An 18,737-nucleotide genomic window follows, 5' to 3' on the forward strand; every position below is an offset into this window, starting at 1 on the left:
CGTGTTGTGCGTACATTAATTCTTTCTGCTGATGTATTTTTTTAAGACTAGTAATTCGATCAAAATTAAAATTTTCAAAGTACTGGAAACGTACTTGGAGCGGCCTACGAAAATCACAGATCCGGTACATATCTTACTGGAAACCTGATTGGTTGGTTTTTATAGCATTCTCCCATCTATTAAGTGTGTCCTACAAGCAAAAACAATCAGTATAAAAATTCAATCAAATGTTAAGGAAAATAAATAAAATTTTGGATTGCATCCTTCAACAAACACTCAACCAAGTTTCATCATCCAGCCTCAGTATCAAACATGTAACAACAATTAAGATTTTCAATTGCTGAGTTACTATCCCGAGCAAAGTGAAATAACAGCCATATTAATAAGCATATGCCTACTAGTCGTGCTTGCCCAACGGAAGGAGTTGATATTTTTTTAGATCATTGATGCAGTATTTTTACAAAATGATAGAAGCAAATCAAAGCAATGTTGGTTTGGAAAAAGAGGAGTGTGCATTTTCCTACTCCTAAATTTACTGATCAAAGCAACGCAATGCAAAGGATATTTTGAAAACTGGGACAGCTTAGTGTTCTTATGAGCACTTCCGCAGTTATCAACTGAGAGCTTTATTTGCCAAAGTTGCCATTTTCGCATTCGTATATCGTGTGGCAGGTTATATCATACTCTATGCCCAGGGAAGTCAAGAAAATTTCCATCACGAAAAGATCCTACACCGACCGGGAATCGAACCCAGACACCTTCAAAATGGTTTTGCTTTGTAGCTACGGACTCTAACCACTCGGCTAAGGAAGACCCCGGGGACACTATTGCTATCAGATGTTCGAAGATTGTGTATCATGCCATGAGAATAAAACACCTACTCTCAATGGTAAATAAGCGAAAAATGGGTTCTATCATCACTCTCTCTTGCGGCTGCCGTTCGCTGCTGTTGTGTATCAAGCTTGATACTACTTACGAAAAATTGCCGTTCATGGACAAATACTTGTTTCGATCGTGCTTCGAAATCAAATGAGAACGAATTCTGCATTACCTGATTATTTTCCATGCCATTGCCACTTGGTGAGCTCGTTTCATGCTTATGATGACACATTTTTATCGTGACAACGTTACGTTTATGTAATGTTTTTAAAACAGACAATTTACACCGTCTTTAGCCAAAGGCTGCACAGACTGAACAATCACTAACTTTAGGCAACGGACAACATGGAACACCCAGTAGCCCAGTGATGATTTTTTCGTTTGACGAAAAGTTTCCACCGACTTTTTAATATCTTGAAAAGTATTAAAAATAGACCCTCTATTGATGTTCAGTAAAATTGTTCAATAAATTAAGAGCTAACATGTGATGGTCATTGAAATGCGGAATTCTGCCACCAGGCGGCGCTAATTTTGTTTTTTTTTATATCTCAGGATCCTGACCACTTAGAAAGATGGAGTATTCGGCAAAGCTTTTCAGTAGCTCAAGAGCTATAATTATTCTACCAAAGAGATACAAGGTTTTGCCACAAGATGATACTAGAGAGCATGATACTTTTATTTTGAAGATATCTCGTGATCCTGACTATACAGAGTGTTAGGTTCATGAGTGCAGACATTTTAAGGGGTGATAGTGGACCCATGTTAGATGAAAAAATCGTTCTACGGATATGGTCAATTCTTAACTGTTACCGAGTTATTAAACATTTAATGTTTTAGGATATATTTGTCTTTAAGTGGTTATAACTTTGGAATAGTTCAACGAATCTCAATTCTCTTACTTCCATTTGAAAGCTAATTAAATTTCCAATCTACTAAAAACTTTACATCATATGGGTTCTGGAAATAAATTCATTTTTAAGAGCAAATAAGTTCAAAGGTAGTGGTTTTTCTCTTGTTTTTGTCAGTTTACTTTAAAAAATGCGTAATAAATTTCACGTTTGTCTTAAGCAAAGTTGTATGCTTTAAGCTGCTCTACAATTCGTTCTTTGACACCAAACTGCTATCTCTACGCGTTCTCTTGCAATTTTGATTTGAACACGCCACTTTGGGTCATAAATTTTGGTCCGTATACGCAACAGGTAACAGTTCATTTCACCCCACTGTGTTGCAAAAGTTGACGCATTGTTTGCATCCGCGCACAGCACACTTGATCTCAGGTTTAGACAACAACAGCTTGGCGCGTATGATTAAGCTCACGCTGCTGTGCGTTCTTTTGCATGCTGTTTGAAACTTAAAATAAATCGTTTTTGTCCGATGGAAATCAACTTTTCAAAATGTTGAAGGAGTGTAGTAAAACATTGATCGGTTTGTTATTTTTCTGTTGATGATTGATCTGAATTGTAAGCAATAATTGTCATTGCTCGTAGAGTAAATGTTTCAAAGTACTGCATAACAGTATTGATGAAACAACAATGAACATACAGAAAATGTTTATCTGGTTGATTCATATCAGTGGATACGAGCAACTGACACTGAAGAAGACTGCAAGTGGTAGTCGAAATACGCGTATCTGTCAAAGATAAGCATTTAGGAGCGGAATTGAAAGGTACACGGTACTCCATGTACTTTTAGATTTCTCCATATCAGTTTATTTGAAGGCTCTGTGCAATGTTCCAAAGACTGCAAGGATGCTGCTAAACATTTGAAAGCAGTAACACGCTTACGATACTTAACACTCAAAGCTGTATCCCAGTCCCAGTTTTACTGTGAATCTCATTCAACTGTTAACGCCAGGAATTAAATTGTTTAATGATTCATTCAAAAATAACCTAGAAACATTGCTGAAGTTTCCCCAGCCCTATTAACTATTCAAGAATATCTCGAGAAATTAATTCAGGGATGCATCCAAACATTTAAAAAAAAAGTGCCTACATCGAGGAATTGTCAAATAAACTCTTCTATGAATTTTTCAGCTCTTCTTTAAGAAATTGTTCATGGTAACCCTCACCAAATTTGAAGTGGAATTCGTTTAAAAGTGCTCACAAAATTCAACCTGATATTTACTAAGGTATTCGTGTTGAAATTCATCTAGGGATTACACCAGGAATCTCTCAGGTTCTCTTATAAAACCAGGATAATCGTCAACAAATTCAAACTGGATTTTCTCCAGATATTTTTTGAGGAATACATGTAATTTTCAATTCAATTCTTCTCAAATTATCCAACAAATTCTTCAGAGAGGTGCTGAAAAATGTTTGAAACAAGAAATCTCATGAGGATATCGAAGAATGAGTTGATGAAAAAATTGAATTCCAGGAATCCTTGAAAAAATCTTCAATAGACTCGATGGAAAAATGTCTGATAATATTCCTTGAAGAACCACTCGAAGTTTGGTTAATTGTGTTGATTTGAATGATCCATACCTCCAGAATTGATCTGGAAATTCCTCCAGAGTTTCTCCAGGAATTTTTCTATACATTCTTTCGGAGTTCTTCCAGTTAGTCTTCCGAAGTTCCTCTGGAGCTCCACCGGTAGTTTCTCAGCAGTTCTTCCGAAAAAGTCTCCAGAGCTCCACCGAGAATTTGTTCTTCGGCAATTTCTTGGACTACATCCGGGTACTCTTCCGAAGTTTCTTTTGGAATTCCTTCGAAGCTCCACTGATTTTTTTTTTCAAACGTTGCTTCCTTAATTCCTCTGGAATCCCTCCCACAATGTCTCCGGAGCTTCTCCAGGAACTGTACTGTAGTTCCTTTAGGAATTTACACGCGAGTTGCTTCAAGAATCTGGCAGCTTCACCAGAAATTCTACCGCAGTTTCTCCAGGAATCCTGCCGGTTGTTCCTCCGAGAATTTTCCAAGAATCCACCCGAGAGTTTTCTTGAAAGTCCTCCGGGAGTTCCTCCAAAAATTCTTTCAGGAGTTCTTCCACAAATTCCTCCAAGAATTTCTGAGGATTCCTTTCCCGGGAGTTTCTTCAAAATTTTCATAGGGAGTTCCTTCAAGAATTCCTTGAGACCTCATCCTAAAATTCCTGAGTTCGTAAGAAGTCGCTATGAAGGAAATCCAATGGAATTCCCTGTAGAGTTCTGAAGGAACTCCGGAGGATATGCTGGATGGAATTCAGAAGAATTACTGCAACAATTTTGGAAGAATTTCTTAAGCAACTCCGGAGGAATCACCGTTGAAGCTACGAAGGAATTCTCGGAGAAACTCTGAAGGAACCCTGGACAAATTCGTACAGAACACTTAAGGAACTCCTTAGCTGAGTGGTAAGAGTCCACGGCTACAAAGCAAAGCCATGCTGAAGGTGTCTGGGTTTGATTCCCGGTCGGTCCAGGATCTTTTCGTAATGGAAATTTCCTTGACTTCCCTGGACATAGAGTATCGTCGTACTTGCCAAATGAGATACGAATGCGAAAATGACAACTTTGGCAAAGAAAGCTCTCAGTTAATAACTGCGGAAGTGCTCATAAGAACACTAAGCTGAGATGCAAGCTCTGTCCTAGTGAAGACGTTAATGCCAAAAAGAAGAAAAATACTTAAGGAACTCCGGAGGAATACCAGGAGAAACTCTTGAGAAATTCGCGGAGGAACTCTGGGATATTTCGCGGAGAAAATCTAGAGGAATTTCCGGAGTAACTCTTGAGGAATTCCTAGCGGAACTGCGATGAATTACTGCACGAACTCTGGAAAATTCCTGAAAAAACTCCGAACTTTGGCGGCAATCTGAAGAAATACCTGCTGGAAATCCAAAGGAATTGCTTGAGGAACTCTGACTAAAATTCCATGAGGAACTCCGAAGAAATTCGTAGCGGACCTCCAAAAGAATTCCTGGAGGAACACCGAAAGATTTGCCGGAGGAACTGCGGAATATTTTCTAGAGAAACTTCGAAAAAAAAATCCTGAAGGAACTATGGAGAAACTCCTGGAGGAATCTGGCGGGGTTTGACTGTAACTCTTAATCGATCGGATTTAACGGCTACGCAGTCTTTCAGAAAATGAAACGAGGTTTATAACTTGCCCTACGTTTCGACCCGGGGTTGGTGTCTTGGAACTTTGGAGAAATTTCAAGTTTCAAACAGCATGCAAAAGAACGCACAGCAGCGTGAGCTTAATCATACGCGCCAAGCTGTTGTTGTCTAAACCTGAGATCAAGTGTGCTGTGCGCGGATGCAAACAATGCGTCAACTTTTGCAACACAGTGGGGTGAAATGAACTGTTACCTGTTGCGTATACGGACCAAAATTTATGACCCAAAGTGGCGTGTTCAAATCAAAATTGCAAGAGAACGCGTAGAGATAGCAGTTTGGTGTCAAAGAACGAATTGTAGAGCAGCTTAAAGCATACAACTTTGCTTAAGACAAGCATGAAATTCATTACGCATTTTTTAAAGTAAACTGACAAAAACAAGAGAAAAACCACTACCTTTGAACTTATTTGCTCTTAAAAATGAATTTATTTCCAGAACCCATATGATGTAAAGTTTTTAGTAGATTGGAAATTTAATTAGCTTTCAAATGGAAGTAAGAGAATTGAGATTCGTTGAACTATTCCAAAGTTATAACCATTTAAAGACAAACATATCCTAAAACATTAAATGTTTAATAACTCGGTAACAGTTAAGAGTTGACCATATCCATAGAACGATCACCCCTTAAAATTTCTGCACTCATGAACCTAACACCCTGTATAAAAGATGACGTCTTCGTAAAAATTGTTTATTCCAGCCAAGAGGTTCGAGATTGTTGGCAAAAAATCATACTCCCTAGTACTGTCTGGGACAAACTATAAAGACGCCTTCTTTCTAAGTGGTCAGGATCCTGAGATATCCGCAAAATAAAAGTTTCTCGCCCACTAGCACTGCTTTGGTGGTGTATTTTCACTTGAGCCAGCTACAAAAAAAACTTGAGCCCTTCATGAAAAACTGGATTACAGTTGAAAAGTATTGCTATGTTGCTAAGCTGTCAATTTTTCTATTTTTTATTTTTTTTTTGTAAGGATGATTCTCATCAGTATTGACTAAGTGGAGCAAAAACTTTGCACCAGTCTAATTCTCATACACAAAATATAGGGGATGATCCCCCAGTACCGGACACCGTCGAATAATTAATTATGGTCCAATCAAGATGGTGTATTAAAAGAAAAAGAGCTACAGTAATGTCCCAATTTTGTCAGCCCCATGCTGCATTTAGGGTTGACAAAAGTTTTATTTTAACTTTAGGACATAGTTTTATGATTTTGTTAATGTAAACATGTTTTATTTTAGTCACCATGTATCGCCAGTATAGACGTGTTTAGACAAATGTAAAAAAATATATAAATTTTAGGCTGACAAAATCGGGCAAAATGGATGCTAAAATCAGGAGTAGACAAAATCGGGTCAAAAAGGGTGCTAAAATCGGGGGTAGACAAAATCAGGGGCTGACAAAATTGGGTCATTACTGTATTATGGAGAGGGTAACCAATATATTTTGGACCCCCTGGGCCATTTTTCTGCAAATTTCCCAGACAAACTCGATTTTAATGCCATTTGGAAAGATAGGAAAATTCCGCACTTGCATCAACCGTTTGTACATAAAAAATGAGTTTATTTTATTAGAAATTAATCACTTCTTTAGGGGGTCCAAAATACGACAAGCAAGCTTCTCTAAAAAAACAGAGATGTTTGAAAAACGATGAAAAGTTGACGCATCGCCTTAAATTTGAACTTGATTAATAATGATTAAAAAATAATTCGGATCGCCCAAGCATAATGGAAAACCATCGTAATTTGAACGTAAGAATGTATTTCGTACCATGGAACATAAAACATTAAGATTTTTACGGAAGTTGATTTTTTATCATACGTAAATTTGTCAATTAACTTTTCGAAACAAAGTTTTCTATCATTACGTTGTCAAAACTATCATAAATATTTTCAATTAGGCATCATTAACGAATTATTACCATTACGACAGCAGAACTTCCACAGGAAATTGTCTTAATTAAAGTATATACATTTTTATTTAATATTTCAGTTTTTGATAAACCCCGTATTACGGCAATGGAACAATGCAATTTTTTCAATTTTGCACACTAAACAAATATTTTCACGTGTTGTTCGCACCAAGTGTATACTTGTTTCCAGGCGATACTGAACTATTTGGGGTGCTGTAATGAGTTTAAAATCATGCAATGCATTTGCCAAAACTTAAAGCGCAGTTTTCTCCCGAACGGACAATAAATGAAGAAGAATAAAACCTATCGTTACATTTTGTTGTTTTTTATTTTTATGATTTCTTGATTTATCAAAAAAAAATAACGTTTTCAAATTTTACAAGTGTTCAATTCTCACTTGAGCCTCAATGAAGCGTTTCCATATTTATGGTGGGTAGTGTAAAAAAGATATTTCCATACAAAATCCTGAACAGGAACCTAGAGTGGTCTATGACAGATTTTTAGCGGATTTCTCACAATATAGCATAGTACTTGGCACAATAGTAATAGTACTAAAATTCTTCTACATTCATTTCACACACACCAACCAAAAACTTCAAGCAGTACGACATTCATATCGCCGCAGCGATGATAACGCAATGATAACAATTAGAATTTTCTAGTTTACAGCCTCCTTCTTTCCCAATACTTTCGTCATTCAGCAGAGCATGAGAGTACACATAGAGAGTAGAGATCAAAGAAATTCTTGGCTGATCTACACTGACTGCGCTCATACACATTACCACCACATGCTGATTACCCAGTGGGTTAACTCTCATAGCAAAAAGCGACAACCAGTACAATTGCTACACTCGTCGGAACCGGTCTTTTCTACCTCACGTGGAGCAACTGCACAGCTAGATTAGTCGCAATTAAAACAAAACTGACCTAATCGACGGCAACAGCAATTCGCGACAATGCAGCACTACTTGCGGTTCTATATCAAATTTCATAGCTATGTCATAGCGGTCGCCACAATTATCGGTTCGATATTCTTGGCTGCGGTTCTGTATCAATCAACGGATTTCCTGTATCCTTTGGAGGAGTGTAAGGATAGATCATGAACTGTTGTTCCTATGCACTAATCAATGATCGTTCTTGCAGTTTACGACTATCGGTACATGGGAAGCGTTGGCCTTGTTTTCGGAGTAATTTGGCTTACCGTGGGGATTTCGCTTTTCTATGGAATTTTCAAGGTTTGGTTTATGGACGTTGCAAAAATGATAAAGTTACGATCATTAAATGTTTTAGGAAGAGAAAAAGTTCGTCTATCCCTTCGTTGCGATGTACATGATTGAGCTGTTCCTGCTGGTGCTCAGGGATATCATCATGATTTGGCAGAACAAACGATGGTACAATATGGTGTTTGTGAATCCATTCGGAGTTGTTATGGCTCTCTGTAAGTATCCTTCGGTAACGAAAAACATCCATGGAGCCAATTGATGGAACCGCATTTTCCCTGCAGATGTCACCCTGCATGTGATGATGACCATGATCGCCATGGGAAAACTGATCGAACATGAACCTGTGGCACAGCCGGGGACGAATTTCGTACGGTTCAACACGGAAAATGGACAAGAACAGCGGCACAGCGTTGTTGGTGATGAGGAAGTACTGGTGACCGATTAAGAGCGACTGTATGGGCTTTCATTTGCTGTTGTAAGCCGCAGAATCAACGAGTATGAGATCATGGCTAGTGATAGTGGCGGCATATGTGATTGACGTTGAAGATTCATTCTCCGGATAGAGACGTTTCAGTATATTGTTTTATGATTAAAACAGGAAATAAACCGAATTGTTGCAGCAATAGTGAGAAACCTGATTGACAAAATGTAGTTTGGAAGGTGTGAAAAACTGTTTCCCTAACGCAATCACCATTCGCATGACATGAAACTCATTATTACCGGAAAGTTATTATTATTTACGAATGGTCAACAAGGTATAGCCTCATATACATTGAGGTTCAACAAAGAGTTCGGCGTTATCTGTACTGCTTATTTTGAATGCAAGATAATATGTTTCCACAACGAATTCTGTGATTTTCATAAAATCTCATGAAATTAATTGTTATGAGTTAATTTATGATCAGATTCATCAACTGAACATCTAATGACGGGGCAATGTAGCTCGAAAGTTTATAATGACTTCAAATATCAGTAGAATGAAGAACACTTGTTTAATAATCAAAAGCTTGTTCTTAAGGTGATTATACAACGAAGCCAAACTTTGAATTTTCAAGTGCACAAGACTGAAGAATCTGACAATAGTTCGCGTTGAAAATCAATCAAACTGCTTGTGGTGGTGACTAATGGGATAAATTTTCAACGCGGAGCGCTGTTTGATTCTCAATTCTTGTGCTCTTGAAATTTTGAGGTGAGGCTTCGTTCTATAATCACCTTAAGACAAAGTTTTGATATTCAGTTCATAAGTGATTTTTTTTTCATTTTCAAGACGGTGTCCAAAAAGGAATACCACCGCTAGTTTTCGCTAACGGGTCCAACGAAAAATCGAAGGCACCGGTCCAAACAAGGATCGTAAAGGGAGCAATAGAGGTTTACAATCAAATTGCCACGAATACCAATGCACGATCAATCTTACACAAGTCGATTTCTCAGAATGAAAACGTATCGATGTTTGTTTGACGTCATTTGTGCTTTCGGTCAACGTCAGTCTAACAAGAAAGTGAATGCTCAGAAGCATATCTGTTTATGTTTGCTTTCTCACAATAAACAAAAGCAATGTTGTGACAGTTCTCACAGCAAACAAAGAAAACTTTGTCAACATTCCACTACTACGCCGGCAATTGCTAGTAATGCGAAATTTTACATTACAATCGCTTTACATATTATTCCAGTACAGGGTGTCCGCAAATTATCCGTACAAACTTTGAAGACATGGCTCTATACAATCAAGCATAATAAATTCAATATTCTTGCATGATTTAAACATTGGCTTATTATATTCTTAAGAAGTAAGTTTGAAACATTTCCGATTTCAAATAATTGCAAAACCAACCCAAATATATTGAGGTGTCTTAAACGGAGCTGTTTTCTGAGCTTTATGACGGAAGAGAAATGTCCATAGAACTCACTGGATTTGTACCGTACAATTTTCTATTTCCAGTCTAACTTTAAGCCACTAACCTGTAGATTACTTCAAATAACAATAGGACATTTGGATTCATTTCTTTTATGTTTAAGGGATAACACATCTCAAGTATGACTAGCGGCCCTCAGGAAAAACGTCTCCGAAAATTTTTAATTTGCCTATGTCAGTAACAAGCAAGCATTTCGGTTTTTTTTTAAGTTGTATTTTGTGTTAACATATATGTGTATTATAAAAGGAACATGGACATTGATTTTTCATTGTTTTCAATGCGAGATCATCTTTCCAATATTTTGTTGTTCGGATAATTTGCGGACACCCTGTACAATTTTTAGACACTTTGCAATAACAGCATTTCATAATAATCATCATCGTTATTCAAGAGAAACCAAAACATCCTAGAGATTAGCGATTAATTTCCTCGGAAATCTCTATTTTGAATCCTCCGTGCAGTTGTGGAATACGCCACAGGGCTGTCCCCCTCTTTTCAATCACTTCACTCTCATCAGACATGAAAGTGAAAATCTCATCTCACTGCAATTGCAAATCTCTTCAATGGCAACTAAAGTTGGCAGAAATCACTTTGCGGATTTATTAGCTGCAAGAAACAACCAGCCAGCTGGTAACGCGGTAGATAAATTTGAATTACCACAAAGCTCATTCCGAGCTGGCGGATCAAAGTCGAAAAGTAGACTCGCTGTGACTGCGATAAGCAGCAAACAAAAGTACTTAGCCACCTGCAAACTGTCTGCTGTGGAGTTTGAAGATGAGAAGTTTGCAAGAGAAAAAACACTTTCGCAGCATGTGATGCCATATCATTTCGGTTACCATACGCTTGGAGACAAAAGTTTTATGAAAAATTTGCATTATGCGTTTGACTGGGATTAGGGACTATTATGGGTGCTTGTTTGTGCGGTTTTTTGGTGAAGAAGATTGGCATCTTTCTTTGGGAATATGCGTTCAGTAGGGTGTTCCAAAATTTCACTTCGTAGGGACTCAATCTCCAAATAATAACTTGTTATAAAAATCTTCTGTATGGACGTAATCTAAAAAAAGTTAAATTATTGCGTTCATCCCAAACGTTTTTTTTTTTTGCGGCACTATATAGATTTCTGAAAACCGATAGAGCTAAGAATTGTATGACCACCCACGATTTGTTGGTGTTAATGCTATGTTATCAGAAACCTTGTACTTTCAGTACATTCTCAATTTAAATCCTTAAGCGCGTGCAAAAGACGTTTTAGAAATTTGCACAGATTTTGAAACGTTATGCATTAACGTCATGGGATAATGCCATACCCTCTTTGAGGCCAATGTTAGGTCGTTTTGCCGGTGCTCCATTTTTTGTTTTTGATCCAATTGAATAAAAGTTTCTAAAATACATAGACCATCAAAAATAGAACAAATTTCTTCCGCTTCCACCGCAGTTGGATGAACTGCAGAAACGGTGCGTTTTATTTCATAATCTGATGTGCATTCATGATCTCAACTTCCAAAGCTGGACATATTGCATATTCTAGATAAAAATTCATTGGACGATCGGACTTTTTTTTTTCTTTGTACCATATTAAAAATAACTAGGCAGAGATAATATAAACCATATTAGAGTAAAAACGCATTTCTCCAAGGTTTTGTCAAGGAATTTCTCAAGAGACATAATGCAGGGAATAGTTCAGAGTTTTTTTTCGCAAACTCGTCCATAGATAACAGTAACGCCTTCAATGATATCTTCAAAAATTTTATCAAGAAATAAATCAGACATGTTTCAGAAATCCTTCCAATGACACCTCCAGAGATTCCTCTAAGAATTCCTCAAAAGATTCTTATGATAATTCTCAAAGGGACTTCTCCAGAATTCCACCAGGGAATTTAGAGATTTTTTTTTTCAAAAACTCTTCCAAGAATTTCAATAGTTCCTTTAAAGATTCCACCTAGATATAGTTCAGACTTTTTCCAGAAATTTCTCTACGGATTCCTGCAGGGATCTATTCGAGAACATCACGTGGAATTTCTTCATGGGATTCCTCATGAAAACCCTTTTTAGATTTTTTTTTAGGAATTTGTCCATCGATTTTCTCAGGAATTTCTCCAGAAGTGTCTATAGGAATTCCTAAGGATTTTTCTAGGGACACATTACCAGGAAATAATTCAGATATATTTTTGAAAACTTATCTAGGTACTACAGTGTTTCCTTGAAGGAACCCTTCCGAGGATTTTCACAGATATTACTCCAGGATTCTTCCTTCTGAGATTTCTTCAGAAATTCCCCCAAAAAAATCTTCAGAGTTTTCCCAAAAAAATTCTCTCCTAATTCAGATACTTTCCAAAAATTTCTCCAAGGATTACTTCATAAACTCCTTCCCGAATTCTTCCACAGATTTCTCCAGAGATTCTTCCAAGAAATCCTAAAGGGGCTCCTCCATGGTTCAAGCATTTTCTCAGGGATTGCTCCACTGAATTCTATTAACTCCTTCAGTAATTTTTCAAGGAGTTGCTCTAGGAAAGCTTCACCGCTAAATAATCAACTCATTTTTTTTTCGTAAATTCCTGCAGGTATTTCAGTACCGTAAACCGGGGGCAAATTGATCATTATTTCACAACTTTTCGTTATGTTTTTCTTTGGAATTAAAATTTTGTCAAATTTATTTCGGTAAAATCAGAACTTCATTGATCTCTATCAGTTTATGTAATCGGTTTTTTTTATGAAATAAAATTTAACATATAATAAAATAAGTTTTAATATCAAAAATTGAAAGTGACACATTGGGGCGGAATTGATCACTATACAATAAATCAAATTTTAGAATGTAAAATTTCCCTATATGCTAAATGTGGGTCTCCTGAATCCGAAAATGATGTCAACATTCTTACAACTCGTATATATCATCATTTAATTGCAAAATTAAACTTTGTAAATCTGCATAATACGCCTAAATGTTTGCAATTTCCCTTGAAATAAGCACGTTACTCAACAATAAACGGTTTTATACCAAAAAAATTATTCTTTTTATGCTATACGATTTCAAAAATGATTTCAGCAGTTCACACTGAAGCTTACACATCATTTTTAACACTCATAGTTTGCATGCAGGCTTAGCACCAGCAGATTGTTTAGTACCGACATTTCCAACAGTATTATAACACCTTCAAAACCGGTGAATATTTCTAAGCAAAACTGACCATAATAAAAATAAAATAGTTTAAAATCATCATTAAACGTCTATAAACTAGAAAACATTCAATGTCTGTTATGCCAACGAAGTATTAACCATCCTTGAAAGAAGATGCCATTTGGTACCGACTTGATCAAATTCACCCCAGTGATCAATTTGCCCCCGGATTACGGTAATACCTCCATAGATTTCATCTTGATATTGATTTTTTCCAAGTGCTGTCGCTAATCAAAAAACTGAAGTGAAAAAGTTTTGCCTAGTGATGTGGAAGTTAACAAATTTACACAGAAGAATCAGTGACAAGATGAAGAGATGAACGAATTGAACCTTTTTGCAGTGCGTTTTGGCTACTCCGATGGAAACGTTCGTTGTTTTCCTGATAGGGTGTAGAACAACTTGGGCACTTCCATGATTCACTTTGGCATGGGGGGTTTTCCTTGGCCGAATTATCTGAAACTTTGCAATAAGAAGCGCTTCAGTACGTCGCACATTGTGGCCAAATATGGGTTTATGTATCTTTCGAAAAACCCCACTGTCGAAGTAAATCAAAAGTGCCAAAAATAGGATCCGGCTCCCTATGATTTCGGGAAGTTGGATTTTGGTCCGGTTAACGCGTTGGCCGATCATTTTGCACGAAAATATCAACACACGACAAGGTTCACAGTACAGTTTCAGACCATCAATAAGAGAGTTCGTCCCAAGTTACTTTAATTAAAATTTTGACATTTTTAAATTTATGTTTTTTTTTTCAATTATTTATTATAAATTGACACTTATATTGAGCTGTTTGGTAATCCAATCCGCATGGTTATTAAATTAATTAACTCATTACGCGTGGTAAAGATGGACAAATTATGAAAAAAATCCACGTGCTCGGCTGGGATTTATTTATTATTTAATTTAAAAATACTTTTTATTTTTTCAATATACGAGAAACGCTTTAAATAGTTCGTCACTACATGTCATGTCACTACAAAAATCTTTGAAAGGTTGCATCACTTACCAAGGTGAATCCTTAACATGTGGCTTTATACCCTTCCCACAAACACCGAATCCTTCCCGTGGCAACCGTGGAGATGCAGAAATGATCTCGGTCTCTAGTATCAACGGACGTCACACTAACATTCCTTCCCTTCCTCGATGACCGTAAGAACGTGGCCGGCGCCATTTTTTACTTAACAAATTTTCAGACTCTCAAAAGTGTACACTGAGGATGGTAAGCTTTTCCTAAGCTCCACTTGTTGATTCCTTGTGCAATTTTGATTGTTCTGGTCAATCATGGAGTAGCAGCTACGAATTGTACGGTCATCTATGCTTATTGTGACCAAATATCCCACCGAGATAGGGTACCCCTCGGGAGAAGTCAATAGATAACAGCTCAGGTTGTCATCGAGCGCATAATACGAGAGATGTCAAGGAGAAGAATAAAATAGGATAAAGCCGAATTGGTAAAAGGCTCTGAATTGTAAAACATTTTTGGTCTTGAAATTGAATTAAAGCTAAATAAGTGATTTATTTTGTTTATTTCGTACAATAGTAAGTTAAATATATTTCTTTTCTGCGAATTTCTTATAATTAATGTTAAAAACCTCTATCAAGTGATATTTGCTATAGGACAAGCGTTCTGAAGTTGTTGTTTGAGCTTAGAGTGCTAGGTTGAGGTTAGACAACCGTGAGTATGCAAAAATAATTGAAACAATTGAAATATATAATGTTCTAACTATTGTTGATATCCCATTTGGTTCATCGTTTAATCGTTGGGACACTAGAAGATTGATTTTTGGGACATTATGAGCTTAAGGAGAGAGACCGATGTAAGTGAAGATGTGCTATTGTTAATCATATTTATTAATAAAACCTTATAGCTTTTAGCTCACGCAAGTTACACAAAACAACTGTGTTTGCTCAAAGGACCTTGAAACTCACACGCAAAACACTTATGCTTATGCATAGAAATCATAGAAAACATGGATTCTAGTATTTCTGTCAAGGAGTGCTTTCGCGGATTTCTTCGACGATTCATAAATTCAGATATTTCCAGAAATTCCTCTAAGAATACTTCCGGAGACTCCTCTGAGAGTTATTGAAATGACTGCAATCCTGAGAGAAAATAGTAATAGTTCGAGTTTCATGTTCAGCAAGCTTAATTATGTTGGCATGAAACTAAATAATGATAAACTAATGAAAGCATACACTTCTAGCAGCAAAATAGAAGTTGTAGAAGCAATCAGTGTGAATGCTCGTATCTCTAACAGACAGTGTGAAAAATCCCGTAACTTCCGGGTATCATTATAAATCTATAACTGTTCTGACTTTTGGACTTAATTCAGTTGTTCACAAAGATCTCAAATTAGCTATGTTTTCGTTGGCTGTTCATTTATAGACCGGAACCACGTTATGAACATTGAACTGCTTTCGATTAAAGTCAGTACTGACCTTTGCAAACAATATCAATCAGTAATAAGCAGAAAGTTCAAATACGGATGTTAGGTATTAATTATATGGAATCACCCTAACGGTCACTCAATTGAAACCATATTCAACCCTTTCTAGAATTAGTCAAATATAAACCACAAATCAAGAAGCATCTACTGTGTTATTTTGTACAAGTAAATCAGTGAGCAATAAATCGCGAAGTTCAATTCAAACCCCAGTTCGCCGCGTAAGTGTTTGTTGCAAATCCGAACATAAAAGTTGGTCCTTCGAGCCGGATCACTTGCGCGCGTGAAATTCGTGATATTCGATCGAAAGACAATTAGTGCATTGTCGAATCTGCACCGACGGTGTGCGAAGACACGTTGATAGTGCACCGTGGATGCACTGAAGATCCCACGCGAAAGTGGTGAGTGCTTACCGTCCGTTTACGGTGCCGTCGCATAAGTCCCCCAAGGGGTGAATATTGTGAAAAAGTGAATCCGCACAGATCGGAAAAAAAATGAAATCAGTGCGGAAAGAAGCTGTAGCAGAGATCTCGTCGTTGCCGTTCTAACAGGTCAAAGTTCGTTGAGCTAGGCCTACCTATTGTCCACTTGGCTTGGGCACGCTTTAGTGGCTTGGCTTGGGTGCGTGCAATTTTCGGCTTGGCTTTGGCGCTATTGTTGGACCGTACAAAGGAGGTAGACAATCAGCTATACCTCTGGGCACTGTAAGTACGCATGCATGATAGCAGCATGGCTGCTCAGATTTGATGATCGATGCTAGAATAATAAATGTGTGCGGTAATTGATTGGATAATTTCGCCGATTGAGTGGGGTTTAGAGTGAGTTGAGTTTGATCCTGACGCAAATCCGTACCGTCTTTTGCTCATCGATAGCGAAGTTGTGGTGGTGCAACGTTCTGGCGAGTGTCTTTTTGCGATTTTTCTGTTCCGTTGGTTGAATTTTGGGGAATTTTCGGTGGATTTCTGACCCTTCAAAATGGCACCAAGTTTGCGCTCTTTGTCTCGTCAAGAACGATTTTGCATTGACTCGATGAACAACCTCATTAGCCTGATTAACACATACGATGAGCAAAGAGATAAAAGCTTTTTAGAAGGATGGCTTCAGCGGTTGGAAAAGGTGTTTGCTGAATTCCAATCGATTCGTTTGCAACTGGAATTGCGTGAGGATCAAGAAGAGTTCACGGATGCTGCGGAAAATGTTTCGTTGAATGAAGATGCTAACAGGCAAGCTCGAGATGATTTCGAGCGTAATTATATGAAGGTGTATGGGTTTATCGTCTCTCAACTGCGTACCCCTGAATCCATTCCATCTTCATCAAACCAAAATGTCGTTGTGCACGCTGGCACACCTGCGGACTCCTCGTTCGCGCGGATAAGGTTACCAGAGGTGAAACTACCATCCTTTGACGGAACCTAAACAAACTGGCTTACCTTTCGTGATGCTTTCGTCAGTTTAATCGATTCGAATCCCCAATTGAAGCCCATGGACAAATTTTCCTACCTCGTTTCATCTCTATCTAAGGATACAAAACGAGTGATCGAATCGATCGAAATTACTTCGGCCAATTACTCAGTAGCTTGGGAACTACTGGAGAAGAGGTTCGACAACAAAAAACTTGTCGTGAAAACATATATCGAGTCTTTGCTGTCCATCGAACCGATGCGCAAGGAATGCTATGATTCCTTAGCGCGCATCATTGATGATTTTGAGCGCAATCTTAATATGATTCAAAAGATGGACATTGATACCGAAGGGTGGAGCGTTCTTCTCGCGCATATGCTTTGTGCGCGTTTAGACTCTGCCACGCTCAAGCAGTGGGAGCAGCACCACAACTCAACGGCAGTTCCTGAGTATGAAAATGTGTTGAAATTCCTGCGCGGGCACTGCTCAATATTGCAATCACTGTCGTCGTTTAAGGCTCGTATTCCAGAGCCACCCAAATCTGAACCAGATCGATCGATGAAATCAAAGTTTAGTCATGCTGTAACCAAAAACTCCTCGCCGAAAACCTGTTCGTTCTGCAAGCAGTCGTCGCATTCCCCTTTTCATTGCGAAACATTTCGCAAGATGCCAATATCCCAACGATTTGAACTAGTAAAGAAAAATTCGCTTTGCATTAATTGCTTCTCGCCATCCCACCTCGTAAAACAGTGCCCGTCCAGCTGTTGTCGAGTGTGTGGACAGAAACACCATACAATGTTGCACCAAAACACCACACTTCGTTCGTCGGCTGGTGATCCAATCCCGACATCAATGCCATCTCCTCCTCCTCCAACTCCACATCCGTCCAATCGAAGTACTGCAGTTCAGCCTCAGCCCTCCTCGCCTCAGCCTCTTCCGCCACCAAATGCAGTCGCACCAGCCACCAGTTGTCCATCTACTAGCCATGCACCAATGGCTCTACTCGGAAGTGTTCGAACCGTTCCTTTGACTGTCTTGCTACAAACTGCGATGGTGAAGATTGCTGATTGCAACGGTTGTGCGGTATGGGCTCGTGCTTTGTTGGATCCAGCGTCGCAGATCAACTTGATGACCGTGCAGTTGTCGCAGAAACTGAAGCTTCGTCGTATCAAAACCCACCAGGAGATCGGAGGCGTTGGGAATGCTACTGTCGTTTCATCTCATGCTGTTGATGCAAGAATCGAGTCCCATTGTTCGAGTTTCGTCGCAGATTTCTCGTTCCATGTGCTGCCAGGTATAACTCGGGAGTTACCAGCCAAGGAGTTGAACACGCAAACGTGGAACAATCCTGCGAACATTGTTCTGGCAGATCCGACCTTCCATCAACCAGGTCCTATCGACATGATACTAGGAATGGAAGTTTACTATGAACTTGTCGAAGAAGGTCTAGTTCGTCTAGGACCCGATCTTCCCGTACTGCAGAAAACCGTGCTCGGATGGGTTGTTTCGGGCAAAGTTGGTTCATCTCCTTCGCCTAAAATCAGCTTTGTCCACGTCTGCAGCATCACTTCCCTCGAAGATCAATTGGCACGCTTTTGGGAGCTTGAATCGTGTCAATCCAATAGCAAACTTTCCGTCGAAGAAACTTTGTGTGAGGCACATTTTTCTGCTACTGCCGTTCGGGATCAAACAGGACGATTTGT

The 18,737-nt window shown here is 38.4% G+C and overlaps 2 protein-coding genes across 3 annotated transcripts in view; one reads left to right on the forward strand and one right to left on the reverse strand.

Moving 5' to 3' along the window:
* Positions 1-18,737, reverse strand: part of LOC5570087 (myb-like protein Q) — a 476,649-nt gene that overhangs the window by 267,267 nt on the left and 190,645 nt on the right. The window lies entirely within an intron of this gene.
* On the forward strand, positions 7,615-8,736 carry LOC5570083. Its single transcript, XM_001653019.2, has 4 exons — positions 7,615-7,961; positions 8,019-8,110; positions 8,166-8,313; positions 8,380-8,736. Exons 1-4 carry the CDS (start codon positions 7,832-7,834, stop codon positions 8,541-8,543), a joined length of 534 nt encoding a protein of 177 aa, XP_001653069.1. The 5' UTR covers positions 7,615-7,831; the 3' UTR covers positions 8,544-8,736.

This window comes from Aedes aegypti, chromosome 2 (assembly GCF_002204515.2).
Source record: "Aedes aegypti strain LVP_AGWG chromosome 2, AaegL5.0 Primary Assembly, whole genome shotgun sequence".
Lineage (NCBI taxonomy): Eukaryota > Metazoa > Arthropoda > Insecta > Diptera > Culicidae > Aedes > Aedes aegypti.

Bases quoted from the DNA above. Each gene is read 5' to 3' on its own strand.
- LOC5570083 (XM_001653019.2), top strand. From the start codon at position 7,832: ATGCAGCACTACTTGCGGTTCTATATCAAATTTCATAGCTATGTCATA. The intron at 7,962-8,018 runs GTAAGGATAGAT...TCGTTCTTGCAG, and splicing joins CCTGTATCCTTTGGAGGAGT to TTTACGACTATCGGTACATG. The intron at 8,314-8,379 runs GTAAGTATCCTT...TTTTCCCTGCAG, and splicing joins CGGAGTTGTTATGGCTCTCT to ATGTCACCCTGCATGTGATG.